This window comes from Colossoma macropomum, unplaced genomic scaffold (genome assembly GCF_904425465.1).
Source record: "Colossoma macropomum unplaced genomic scaffold, Colossoma_macropomum, whole genome shotgun sequence".
In the NCBI taxonomy this organism is placed as follows: domain Eukaryota; kingdom Metazoa; phylum Chordata; class Actinopteri; order Characiformes; family Serrasalmidae; genus Colossoma; species Colossoma macropomum.
Window position 1 is genome coordinate 15,487,166 of NW_023494794.1, and position 15,000 is coordinate 15,502,165.

A 15,000-nucleotide genomic window follows, 5' to 3' on the forward strand; every position below is an offset into this window, starting at 1 on the left:
TAATGTATACACTACACCTCCTTTCATAATGTATACACTACACCTCCTTTCATAATGTATACACTACACCTCCTTTCATAATGTATACACTACACCTCCTTTCATAATGTATACACTACACCTCCTTTCATAATGTATACACTACACCTCCTTTCATAACGTATACACTACACCTCCTTTCATAATGTATACACTACACCTCCTTTCATAATGTATACACTACACCTCCTTTCATAATGTATACACTACACCTCCTTTCATAACGTATATGTTACACTTCTGTTAGCTTTCACACTGTATACGCTACACCCCTGTTAGCTTTCATAATGTATATATTACACCTGTTAGCCTTCATAATGTATACGCTACACCCCTGTTAGCTTCCATAATGTATATATTAGACCTGTTAGCCTTCATAATGCATACGCTACACCCCTGTTAGCTTTCATAATGTACACTCCACATCTGTTTGCTTCATAATGTATACATTACACCTGTTAGCATTTATAATGTATATTTTACACCTCTGTTACCTTTAATTATGTATTCATTACATCTTTGTTAGCATTTAAAATGTACACATTACATCACTGTTAGCTTCCATAATGTACACATTACACCTGTTAGCCTTTATAATGTATACATATATGTTGTATGAGAGAGAGAAGAAAGAAAAGAGAGGAAACAGGTGAAATGGCGAAGTCTGATGGCAGCGCAGGTTTTGTAAAAGCCACTGAGGCCGTCATAAATTTTGCTCTGAAGACTTTCTCCTCTTTCACACCCAACATTTTTCACTGTACTTACTGACCAGTATTGACCCTCTCTCTCTCTCTCTCTCTCGCACACACACACCCCAAACCGCTAATGAAGAGAAGAATCAAACTCTCTCTCTCTCTTTCTCTCTCTCTCTCTCTCTCTGGAAGGGATAAGGCGAGAAAAAGAGAAAAGAAAGAGAGGGGACGAGTGAGAGAGCGAGAGAGCAAGAGATCGCTCATATCACCCATATGTCTTCAATCATATTGCCAGCGTTAGCTGGGCAGATTGCTGCTAATAAAACTCGTTTTTTTTTAATCATTTTAATGTTTTTCCCACTTCGTTGGCTGAAAACGGTGCGATTTTGAGCTCCGACTTCCCACTTCCGATCCATGTTGAATCCAGCATTAGACCAGAAATGTAATTACCTGCTTCAGAGATGATCGAAGTAGCTGTAAATGTGAAACGGGCCTTTTCACGACCTCCCAGAGCATTACTGCCTTACCGTTATAGACCTCTGAGGGGGCGGGGCTTCAAATACTGGCACTGAATATCCAAAAATGCCAGATATGCTAATTTAATCAGAGTCTAACACAAACTATTTTGACTCTTCTTCCCCACCGACTATGTTTTGAGTATCAGGATTATATCTGGAGTCCAAAACACATAAAAATGCAGGTGTAAACGCAGCCAAGGCGCATTTAAACAGACACAGATCTGATCATTCAAACCACTTCAGGAGGTGAACTGAGACACATTTGAGACACAATGTTACAGCAGCGTAAACACATCCGTCTCTCCAAGATACATCCAACACCCAAAACCCTCCCAGTACAACCAAATTCCTCCCAGTATAACTGGACCACCTCCCAGCAAACCCCTCTCAGTACAACCAAAACCCCTCTCAGTACAACCAAAACCCTCCCAGTACAACTGGACCCCCTCCCAGCAAACCCCTCTCAGTACAACCAAAACCCCTCTCAGTACAACCAAAACCCCTCCCAATACAACTGAAACCTCTCCCAGTACAACCAAAACCCCTCCCAGTACAACTGAACCCCCTCCCAGTGAAACCCCTCTCAATACAACCAAAACTCCTCCCAATACAACCCCTGCCAGCGTAGCTAAAACTACTCCCAGTACAACCAAAACTCCTCCCAATACAACCCCTGCCAGTGTAGCTAAAACTACTCCCAGTACAACCAAAACCCCTCCCAGTACAACCATTTGTAAATGCATGTGGCTAAAATCTTATCAGGACACAACCCAGATACTCGACACAGGAAGTGACCAGGTGTAAACGGGGTCAAAGTGTTTTACCTTTAGCCAGCTTGATAAGTGCTATGTTAGCTCCTTGGCTAAGTGTAGCTGCACACAGCTCACCCCACTGTCCACCACAACCACGTCTACCTGTACCTTTTTGGGCAGCACAACACTGTCCTAGGCACAGTTAGCTAGCTAGTCTGCTAAGTGCACCAAAACAGAGGCCGCTGATTTTCCTGGACCGTCTTCAGCTCAGATAATAAAACCGGGACGAAGCTGTTTCAGTATCATTGCACTCCAAACCAGATCGACGCTCGCTAATGGGATTTATATGGACCACAGAGGAGATGAGCTTTGTTCCTCCATTCCACTCACAGAACAGACTGTACAATATCACTATTTTAGAGCAGATGCACCAGAACGCTCTTTAACGAAGGAGCCGGAGGGGTTTAAATAAACAAATCTGTCAGCGCACACATTATTACCGCGCTGGAGATGCTAGCGCGTGACCTTTTGACCCCTGACAGCATTACCACGGCTTCTCCGTGCTTTAACTCCACAGACCGTCCACCAACTCACAGCGCTGGCAGCAAAAAGCGTCATTATTTCAGAGCCTCGTTTTTGTTTTTCTTTTCTTGGAACAAAAACATGAGTGAATAAGTGCTTCAAATGAAGCTGGTTCAGGAAAAGCGCGGCGAGTTAAAATACAGCGCAAACACGCACAAAAACGACTTGGCTCAACAAAACTTTAACACCATTAACCTCCGGACGGCCTTGTGGAATATTTACTCTTTCCTCTCCCTCGCTCGCTCTCTCTCTCTCTCTCTCTATCGTCCTCATCCCTTGTTCATAAATATTCATCTCCCTAATGGAGTTTTTCACAGTGTGAGTTCAGTTAATACCGTCTGACCCCATCCGGAGCGAGAGAGAGAGAGAGAGAGAGAGAGGCAGGCTGCGAAAATGAAAATCATGATTTATACTCTCCCTCCGAGCTCTTTCCTCTTCATTCTCGCGGAAAACAAACCAAAACAAAGACATTACAGAGAGAAAGGGAAAAAACAGACACAAGTCCAGACAAAACTCCTGTTTTAGTGGTGAACTTTCATCCATGTTCATCGGCAACAATGCCAGAAACCAAACAATCAAGTCTATTAAAGCAAAAAGCGTTTCGACCACAGAGAAGTGTCGTTACGCACAATATGAAGTGAGTAAAACCCCCTTCCCTGTGATAAAATCCCTGTAATGCACGGCGTCAAGTGGCTTATTGCTTTTATAAAGCAGTGGCGAACATAAAATATGCTAAAATACACGATTTTTAAGAAAATAATTTGTTATTAATAATAATAATTGACATTAATGATTATTCTGCCAAGAAATGTAGTTCCTTTAGAGTATGGTATTGTTGCTAAGCAACTATAAACTGCTGAATGAGAAGATTGTTTGTTCGCTCATCACTGTGATTTATGAATTATTTGACTTTTCGTTGTATAACCATGAACTTACACTGTATTGCCAGAAGTGTTCACTCACCCATCCAAATCATTGAATTCAGGTATTCCAATCTCTTCCATGGCCACAGGTGTATTAAACCGAGCACCCAGGCCTGCAGACTGCTTCTACAGACATTAGTGAAAGAATGTGTCGCTCTCAGGAGCTCAGTGAACACCAGCGTGGTACCGTGATCAGATGCCACCTGTGCAACAAGTCCAGTCATGAAATTTCCTCACTACTAAATATTCCACAGTCAGCTGTCAGAGGTGGAAGCGATTGGGAACAACAGCCACTCAGCCATGAAGTGGTCGGCCACGTAAAATGACAGAGCGGGGTCAGCGGATGCTGAGGCCCACTGTGCGCAGAGGTCACCAACTTTCTGCAGAGTCAATCGCTACAGACCTCTAAACTTCATGTGGCCTTCAGATCAGCTCAAGAACAGCGTAGAGAGCTTCATGGAATGGGTCTCCATGGCTGAGCAGCTGCATCCAAGCCTTACGTCACCAAGCGCAATGCAAAGCGTCGAATGCAGTGGTGTAAAGCGCCGCCACTGGACTCTAGAGCAGTGGAGATGTGTTCTCTGGAGTGACCAATCACACTTCTCCGTCTGGCAATCCAATGGACGAGTCTGGGTTTGGCAAATGCCAGGAGGACGGTACTCGTCTGACTGCATTGTGCCGAGTGTAAAGTTTGGTGGAGGGGGGATTATGGTGTGGGGTTGTTTTTCAGGAGTTGGGCTCGGCCCCTTAATTCCAGTGAAAGGAGCTCTTAATGCTTCAGCACCAAGAGATTTCAGACAATTTCATGCTCCCAACTTTGTGGGAACAGTTTGGGGAGTTTGGCCCCTTCCTGTTCCAACATGACTGCGCACCAGTGCACAAAGCAGCTCCATAAAGACATGGATGAGCGAGTTTGGTGTGGAAGAACTTGACTGGCCTGCACAGAGTCCTGACCTCAACCCCACAGAACACCTTTGGGATGAATTAGAGTGGAGATTGCGAGCCAGGCCTTCTCGTCCAACATCAGTGTCTGACCTCACAAATGCGCTTCTGGAAGAATGGTCAGAAATTCCCATAAACACTCCTAAACCTTGTGGAAAGCCTTCCCAGAAGAGCTGAAGCTGTTATAGCTGCAAAGGGTGGGCCGACATCATATTAAACCCTATGGATTAAGAATGGGATCTCACTCAAGTTCATATGCGTGTGAAGGCAGACGAGCCAATACTTTTGGCAATATAGTGAATGTTAACACAGCACTGTTTAATGCAAAAAACCTTTGTTTATAAGTACTTTTTGGTCACCAAATTAGCATCTCAAGTCTTATTTGGCACCAATCCAGCGGCGCCACTCCTCTCAGACTGGGGCTGAATCCCAAACAGCTCCCTGCTCCCTACATAGTGCACTACGTAGGAGTTTAAATACTGGATCCTGCAGCCCAACAGAGCAAAATACAGCTAAGAAACAGTCATTTGATTACTGAATTACCTCCATACGATTTGAGATGAGTGTTACTAAAACTGTACATGAATCACGTTAATCATTATTGAAATATCAGCAGAGCTCCAGATGAGTTTCTGCACTAGTGTGTGGGTCAATCATCTAAGTGTTGGCTAAATCGTTAGGAGACTGTGAGTTTGATCTCCAGTGATTCCAAGATGTCATAACTGTCCTCTCTCTCTCTCTCTCTCTCTCTCTCTCTGTCTCTCTCTCTGCATCACTCAGCATGATGCTAGCCACAATTAGCAGAGTTCTCCTCCAGGCTGATGCGTTAGCAGTAGTTTGTGAAGATGCAGCAGAGCTTCACGTCGTGAAGAAAGCATGTGGCCTTCACTCCCCAGCTGACCTGGCTATTGGGCGGAACTGGACATGACTCAAAAACATGCAGCCTTAACCATGCCTCGTGTCAACTTTACCACTGTGATGAAACACAGTGGTAAACAGGCCCCCGTCCCAACTTTTCTGAAACGTGTTGTTGGCATCAAATTCAAAATGAGCATATATTTTTCAAAAAACAATAAAATTTCTCAGTTTCAACATTTGATTTGCTGTCGTTGTACTATTTTCAATTTAATATAGGGTTTAAATGATTTGCACATCACTGAGTTTTGTTTTTATTTACATTTTGCACAGCGTCCCAACTTTTTTGGAAATGGCTTTGTACAATGTATGATGTTTATGTATGTTTTTGCATGGGGAAGTTCTCGGTGTTTGAATACAGCATTAATGATTTTAAGGTTTGAAAATTGCTGGATTTGCAACAATCAGTCAGAATCTGAGTGTTTTAGTGCTGCAGTTAAGGTTGTGCAGTAATGATGAAACATAGCAAACAGTATTAATAAACATAATGAACATAATAGACAGTATTCTGAGGCAGGAAACACCCAGTCGCATCCGGATCTAATGTCTGTGTGAACGCTGCCTGCTGAGGTTCCTTCATTCAGCTGTTTTTCGAGGGTAGTGTAGATGTATCCTTCACTGACTGACATATCCCACAATCCTTTGTGTCACTGCCAATGTGATTGGGAAAACAATATCAGAAAAAAACGACCACCGGCTCAGTGGAGAGGTTTGGGCACAAATCCAAGACCTTTTCTGGTTTTAAAAAGTTTAGCTGGCCTCCTTAAAAGATGCTAACGCCTAACGCTAACAGCTAGCAGTGAACTGTTGTATCCTGGCAACGTCGTGATGTAGCGGGTACTTTCTAAGGCACCGACTTATGAGACAGCTCAGACAGCTAGACACCGAAACAGCCGCCTTCGGTTTGGGACGCAGTCTTGGCCTTCCAGGAAAAAACAGCCAAGCCTTCAGCTCTTTAAATATTCTATTAATTTTAATGCAGGAAATGCATTGGAATTAAGCATTTATTGGCTGATGAGAAAAATTGGCCGATGAGAGGCCGAAAGAGCCCAAGCAGAGTCCGTTTCCACCCTCGACTACAACCTTTTCACCGCTGTCGGAACAAAAGCTTGTATCTGCATTTTTGCTGTTCGTAACATTTTTTAGCATAATTTGAAATTTAAAAAACACTACACCACAAATCTCATCCTGAGGGGACCAACAGAAACGGTCCAAAGTGGCTGATAATAAAATCTCCTTATATCCACTTGCATTGAAACTTAACCCTTAGAACCCTGCAGGGACGCCGGTGACCCCACTGGGCACGTTTTATTAAAATGACCGCTGAAAGTCGATCATTAGTCATAGAACTATTTCTCAAAACACATTTGATAAATGAGACTTCAGCTGAAATGATGAGCTTGAAATGCTTTCTCTACAACTCAACTGCGGCAGACTGCTGAGGGAAGAACATAGCTTCTAGCGCCCCCTATAGGCCCCTGATAGCGCCTCTGAAGATCACGCTAATGCATTTACATAACCTTACCTGGAAAAAGTGTGTGTGGCTCCAGTTTCAGTTCAGAGTTTCGTAAGACGTATTGGCACTTACACACTCTTAAAAAAAGATGGCTCTTCACAGGTTCTTCAGCAAGGGAAGGGTTCTATACGAAGCCATGAACACTCAAAGAACCCTCTGCATGATTAAAGGGTTCTTTGCATTGTGAAAGCATCCTCCAGATTGATGGAGAATGTGCTGTAGATGGTTCTATCATTATTATGATGTCAAGACTGTAACAAAGAAGAACGCTTTTTGGTGCTATATAGAACCGTTTTTTCAAAAAGGTTCTATTTAGAACTATCTACAGCACATTCTCCATCAGTCTGAAGAAACTTTCACCATGGAAACAATTCTTTATTCATGCAAAGGGTTCTCTGAATGTTTGTGGTTCTATATAGAACCAATTTCTTTACTCAGAAATCCTTGAAGTACCATCTTTTTAAGTTCCCGCTTTGATATGTCCACATTTAAAGAAATGGTTTCAGTTTTTTCAAATTTACCTCATTAACTTTGTGTTATGCTGCATCCCAGTGATGTGTAAATGGGTCCTAAAGTCTAGTTTAGATTCTACAGATTCTGTGAATGTGTAACCCTGCGTTCACACTGGCAGCAACTGGTCACTGCTGGTCACTCATCGCCTGTGAGCGTTTCTGATCTCCAACTGACCACTGGTTGCCATGGTTTCACTGACACCAAGCACAAATCAGATGCGTTCCCACTAGAATTAAAAATCCTGGTTGAGAATCGCTTGTGTGCTTATTTGTATTTAATCCCTGTCTGTTCAGTCAGTCTGTGAGGAAAACAGTATTTGGTGTTTGCGATTACTGTCCATTTGCGGTGCCACAGTTATTCCATCTCTAGTAGGAACATTTATCTAGGAACCAAAAACGGAGTGCACTGTTTCACAGTGGTGGAGATAAAGCGCGTATTGCGCTGCTCAATCAGAGCCAGTTTATGAGGAGTCTGGCCACTTCCTATTTCTCCCGTTATATCAAAAACAGGACTGCTAAACAGCAGAGGGCGCCCGCGAGGGAGTCCTCAATGTATAGGAGTAAATTAAGCTAAACGGCTAAAAATGAAAAGTTAATATAGTTTCTAATCACTGAACCAGAACTTTCCTTTAATTTTAGAAAGCAGACGGATGAATTTCACTAAAAAAGTAAAGAAATCTCACCTGGATGTTTCCTTTTTCTACAGCAAACGGGTTTTGGGCAGCAGGACGCTAACATTACTGCTACTGAGAGCTGATTGGTTGGCGAACGGAGCAGCTCATTGGCTGTTCGCGCTCACTGACGTCATGAACGTACATGAGGCGCCGTTTTAAACTCCTATAACTCGAGTTTAAAAGCTCTTAAAAATATAACAGCAGTGTTAACATGTTTTATGATATTCTGTGTTCAGGAAATAAATAAATTATTTTACATTAAAAATGTTTAAGCGTTTATAAACTATGATTTTGCTCAAATGCTCCATATTAACCCACTCATTTTGGACTCGCTCAGGAGCGCCCTCTAGCATCTCAGAAACCTAGAAGACATTAGAGAGCGGGAATTCTCCTCTCTGCAGTTCTCTGGCTCAATGCTCAAATCTTATTGGTAATCAGCACGTCACTACACTCCTTATTTGCATATGGTTAAACATACAGCTCAACTTTGTCACTGACTCCGCCCACTTTGCGTCACCCCACTTAGTGAGTTTAAACACGAAGGTGGCAAAACACGGCTAGAAATGTCTGAGGATTAATGGAGTGTTTGTTTCTTTTTCCTGTAAAGACTTTTCTGGAGGTCTGAGTTTCGTCCTGATCGCTGATTTGCTAAAAGCACGATTCAAACTAGTAAAGCAGCCATTTAAACACAGTAGCAGTGTTTGGCTCATATCGTCCAGTCCTAAAAAACCTGCGTGAAACAGGTCATTCGCCAAAGTCTTTTAGTGAAAGAGATCAGACAGAGAAAGACTCACCGATGACGTAAGTGAGCAGCAGGGCGAGCGTGACGGTGACGGCGCTGGCGCTCAGGGCTGTACACTTCCAGTTACAGCAGCGATACGGTTTACTGAAGGAGAAGAGCGGCCTGGTCAGGGGGGTTCTGGGTAACGGCCTGGGGGGCGGAGAGTAGACCGTACTGGAGGTCAGTGGGTAGTTCTGATTGGTTGCGTTGAAGAGCGTCGAGGAACCAGAGCCGTGCTTGAACAGGAAGTGCCTGAAGATGAACAGATAAGAAAGGTTTACTGTTAATTGAACCAATTAATCAATTAATGACTTGATGAAGCAACGATATCAAGTTATGACCAGTGATGGCAAATTCATAGTGTTATATTATATATGAATTATTTCAGACTTGTCGCTCATTGAAAGGAGTGGAAAGTGCAGATTCTAAACTTTGTTATTTGCAGAAAACATTTAGAATGTAAATGCAAATATTAATTAGCTAAAACATAATTCATTATAATTTATGCAATTGCCTTTAAATATTAGAGCAAAATTACAGTAATAAATTTAAGTGCTTGAGATGTAAACAGAGTGATTCAGAGCGGTTTGGTGTGAAATGGTTCAGATCTCTTTACAGTGGTGGTGATAGGAACCAGGGGTCGCCATGACTACAACACAAATATAGGCATTTTATTTACTATCCAGAACCACCAGTGAACCTACACGAGTCTTCTGAGTTTATATGGAATGGTGATGATAGAAAATTGTGGAAAATCTGAAATAATAAGTTTTCTTTGGGGACTATTTTGCCTCACAGCTCCCTGCATATTATGTATCCCTCCACCATGAATGGAATTTAAGACCAAAATCTTCTCAAATGATCATAAAACAGTGTCTCAGTCATCAGGCAGTGAATTCATAACCATTTCATGTAGTAACTTTTTGTGAGGGAGCTTTTAGAGGTGGACGTCTGGTTCCACTGTGAACAATTCTGACTCGGTAAGTTTATCTAGAACAGAGCGTTTCACACCAAACCACTCTTAATGGATCTGCAGTTTGGTCGTCTAATTATGTGGAAATTTTTTAAAATTTTGGTGGGATTCCCTTTTTTTAAAAGGGAAATACAAGTCAAGCTTGTATTGATGTAAATCATTTTAATTAAGCCACCAAAGTTCAAACCAGTTTAATCAGTCGCTGTGATCAGGGCTACGTAACATATATCACACTAATAATTAATACTTAATCATTAATCGATTAAGTAGAAATGGAAAGGATGGTGAAGAGAGAGAGAGAGGGAACGTAAACAGACAAGTGAGAGAACAAAGCAGTGAATGAATCTGATAGTTTCTCCACTTGTTCTGGTTGTTAATTACAGCCGTCGCCGAGTCTTTGGAGTCTGATTAATTATGGACATTTAGCACTAGAGGTTAATTTGACTACAGATAATATCTTTAGGATTAATTAAGCTATTAATTGAATTTAAAAGGGGGCCACTCTCACAGGCCGTCTCATTATAGGTAATTACGGTGGGTCACAAAAGAATATACTATTCGCAGAAACACCCGGGTGCTTTTGTCTGAGCTCCTGCATTAACTCCAAACCTGCTGTGCTGATAGACGCCGTCCGGCACTTTGTAATTAAGGAATGATAAAACACAATAGAGCAGTGGACGCTGCGCTCGGCTCGCATTCGTCGCTGAGATAAAGGAAAATAATTTAGCCACACCTGAGCTGGTCACCAGGTCAAATGACAGTGGACACATTTGTTGGTATTTTTGAATTTAGAACAGCTATAAGCCTTAATAATTACCTCAATAATCAACATTTTGATAAACACAGCTATACTGCCACTATTTTCAATAATAATAGTAAGAATTGTTACAACTAAAATTAGTCTTCTCCTACTAGCACCAATAAAATGATCAAAACATTATAATCAGAAATAATAATGAGCATTATTATTATATTACAGTGCAAGGCACAATGGGTTATACCTATAGTTCGAAGACTACTGAAATAGTGAATGATCAAAATATTAATCAGAAATAGTACATTTTTGTTTGAGCACAACAGCTATAAGCCTTAATGATTATAATAATAATAATAATCATAATCATAATCATAATAATTTTGTTACTAACATTATTCCTCTCCTACTATCACCATTACAATGATCAAGCTATCATAATCACAAATAATAACGAATGTGCTTTATTTTACAATGCAAGCTACAATGAGTTATACATTTATTTTGAAGACTATATGGCCAAAAGTATGTGGACGCCCCTCCTAATTATTGAGTTTAGGTGTTTCAGCCACATCTGTTGCCAACAGGTCAAATAAAAACACAGCCATAGACAAACACTTGAAGTACAATGGGTCGTACTGAAGAACTGACTGATTTCAAACGTGACACCATTGTCTTATCACTCACTACAGAGCTCCAAACTGCCTCTGGAACTTAATTGAATGGGTCTCACAGCTGAGCAGCTGCACACATGCCACGTTCACTATGCACGATGCCAAGCGTCAGCTAGAATAGTGTAGAATAGTGCCACCTCTGGACTCTGGAGCAGTGGAACCGTGTTCTCTGGAGGGATGAATCACGCTTTACTATCTGTCAGTCTGACAGGTGAATCTGGGTTTGGTGGATGCCGGGAGAACGTTACCTACCGAAATGCAGAGCCAACAGTAAAGTTTGGTGGAGGTGGGATAATGAGCTGGGGCTGTTTTTCAGGGTTTGGGGGTTTGATGAATGGCCTGCATAGAACCCTGACCTCAACCCCACTGAGCACCTTTGGGATGAACTGGAACGTCGATTGTGAGCCAGACCCTCTCAGTCCAGTATCAGCGCCTGACCTCACAAATTCTCGTTGGCTGAATGGACACAAACTTGTAGAAGCTTCCCAGAAGAGTGGAGGCTGTTATAGCTGCAAAGAGTGACCAACTCCATAATAATACCCATGGTTTTTGAATGGGACGTCCAGCAAGCACATTTACGTGCGACGATCGTACTTTTGGCCATATAGTGTAAGTACTGCTTTTTAAATATGTGTTTGTGGATGTGTAATAAAGTCCCTTTGTAGCTTTCAAACGAAGTGCTAACAATGTTACTATAATTGACAATACCAGGGGTCGGCAACATGTGGCTCTGGAGCCACATGCGGCTCTTTTACTGTCCTGTTGAGGCTCCACAGCAGAATCAGATTTGTAGGTAAAAATAAAATAATCCTCCTTTACAGTAAAATAAAGCTCTGCTGATCGTTCAACACAGTTTAACAGTAAATGGTCTTAAACTCTGGAGTTAATGTAGAACTGCTAATTCACCCTTTAACCCTGAGGATCAGCGCAGACTGCTGGTCACCGTAGCAACACAGACAACAGTCTCGCCTAGCTAGTAGCTAACGAAACGGCAAAGAGAGAGATTTAAGATGAACATCAATAATTTGGAGATGATCAGACTTATTTGCATTTATAATCACTCCAGCTGGTTTTCTGATACGTTTAATCTGCAACGAGAAACTGTCAAACACTAAAAAGTCACAGAGCTGAAGTTTCTTGTTCGCCAACTATCGTTCGAATTCTCCCGTTCCACCTTAAATGGTGCAGCAGTTACATTCTGGAGCCTCAGGAACCATTTAAGGTGGAACAGTAAATTTCAAGCCTTCAGCCTTGTTGCGAGACGTTTTAGAAGAAAATATTCTACTTTTGTGGAAAGGTTTCCTGCTGGAGATGCGAGAAAAGCATCTATATCTGAGCTAAAGCTTAAAGCAGAGCAAAGTTAGTTTATATTTTTTTTATCCTATACTAGCACATCAGCACATACTGAGACATAATTTACAGCCGAGACGGTAAAATGGATAAGGTGGTTTGATATTTGTTGAAAGGAAAAAATGGCTCTTCTTAACATCTGGGTTGCGACCCATGAACTACAACTACTGTTAAAGAGTAGCTGTTCGACATAAAGATATATGAATCCTCTTCATCCTCTTCCTCCTCCTATTACTATTGATAATAAAAGAAAAATCCAATAATAAAAACGAAAAAGCTGGCTTAAACATGCTTGGAGGAGAACACTAAGCTCTTTAAACTCTAGGCAAAGTCCTGTAGACACGTGCAATTAATGATCAGAGCTAATGGAGCTTCTTTGGAGTGAAAAGATGACACTGATACTGATACTGTAGTTAACGTTATGAACAATGTGACTGTGAGGCAGCCTTGAGAGAGCTACAGTAGACCGAAGGGTTTATGGTAATGCAGCCACGCATAACTTTTAGGCTGTTAGGATTTAGGCTTTTGCAGAAGTCAGTGGAGCCGATCGATTGCCGTGTGCGTAATCGGCTGCAGTGCTGGACCTACGGCCCTGTTCATATTCACATTATGCTTATGAGGCAGGAATGCATGACTGCATCAATACGAGCCGAGGCTCTCGTATACGCGAGGCATGTATACACCGCACTGATAAATGCACACGAACACACACAGTTTACATCCTTGTTCTTGAATTTGTTTACAAAAAAACCCTCAACAAGCTGCTGAACCTCATTTAAACCTTCACGAAGATGGACGCTCATGTTTGCAGCCTTACAGCCGAGACGAGATTAAAATAGTTTCTCATTTTTTTGCCTCAAACCCTCCCGGTTACATCCACAGCTGTTATTTTTTCTCTTTAAATTTAGAAAAACAATAAAGACAAGACTGATGAACACTTAGATCTTCACCGTAAGAGCAGGGCAGAGCGAGAGAGAGAGAGAGAGAGAGAGGGAAGAGAGAGAATGCTAACATGAGAGATTAGGTTAAGCGGTTGGCAAATCAATTTTCCACGCTCTCAAAATAAACCTCCTTATCAGTCCCCGAGTCTCTGCTATTGTTTCAAACAAATATCAAACTCTTCTCCATGGAGAAAATAAATGAATCAAACAAAATGTTCTTTTGGTAATGCAGCAAATAAAACGAATAAAACCAAATGTTCCTTTGGTAATGCGATGAATTAAACCAGCTGCTCTTCTGGTAATAGAAAAACAGAGCTCCCTCTGTGGTAAAAATTGTGGAATTTATTAGAACAAATCATTTATTTTTATTTTTAAAGGCCACAAAAGCAGAAAAACAAGAACAGCGAGAAAGCAAAGACAAAAGCCCCATATTTAATGCATATTTATTGATGACAGTGATGAGAAAAACAACAGACAGGACTGCACTGACCATTGATTAAAGTCGATTTATGCTGATGAGGCAGATCCTTGCTTCGCATTATGATTGACAGTGATGAGAAAAACTACAGGCATCTCTGCATTGACTGGATCAGCGCTGGCAGAAACGGATGGATTATGCTAATAAGGGGAGTTGGGCATTATTTTGGTGCATTGATCCAGTTTTAATTGAGAAAGTTTATTTTGGAAAGCTTGACGCGTCAGCGAATATGAACATGCTTCCTACAGAGCCACAAAGTCACCCCAGAGAGTGCAAAGAGTCATGGGGTTTGGCTCAGGCAGGGATGCCAAAACCCTGCTGATGTGTAGAGTCTAACTATGGGGCAAATCTTTCAGAACTCAAATAGCTCTGATGTTACAACGGGGCAACTCTTCAGTAACTCTGACGTAATTCTGGGCAACTGTGTAACTCTGGCGTAACTCTAGAGCAACCATGGGGCAATTCAGAATTAACTATAGGTAACAATGGGATAAAGAAAGTAAGTATGAGGTACCTTTAGTGTATCATGGGATAATTCTGTGTGAACTAAGGGGGAACTCTAGGGGGACTACAGAGTACATCTGGGGGAACTATGGAGTAACTAGGGGGGCAGAATACACCTGGGGCACCTATGGGGCAACTCTGGAAGGAACATGGAGTACATCTGAGGGAAGTATGGGATAACTCCTGGGGGAATATACAGTACATCTGGGGGAACTATGGGGTAATTCTGGGGGGAATATAGAGTACATCTAGGGGACCTATGGGGTAGCTAGGGCAATAGAGTACATCTGGGGCAACTACTGGGCTAACTCTGGGGGGCCCTAGAGTACATCTTGGGGAACCAAGGGGTAACTTTGGGGGGAATATAGAGTACATCTGGGGGACCTATGGAGTAGCTGGGGGATAGACTACATCCGGGCCAACTAAGGGGTAACTCTGGGGGGCTCTAGAGTACATCTTGGGGAACCAAATGGTAACTTT

At 42.0% G+C, this 15,000-nt stretch overlaps 1 protein-coding gene across 1 annotated transcript in view; it reads right to left on the bottom strand.

The window, feature by feature from the left end:
- LOC118814644 (teneurin-1-like) overlaps positions 1-15,000 on the bottom strand; it is a 173,897-nt gene that overhangs the window by 93,842 nt on the left and 65,055 nt on the right. Inside the window, 1 exon segment of the mRNA XM_036580344.1 lies at positions 8,860-9,098. Within this exon segment, the coding sequence (XP_036436237.1) occupies positions 8,860-9,098 (239 nt within the window).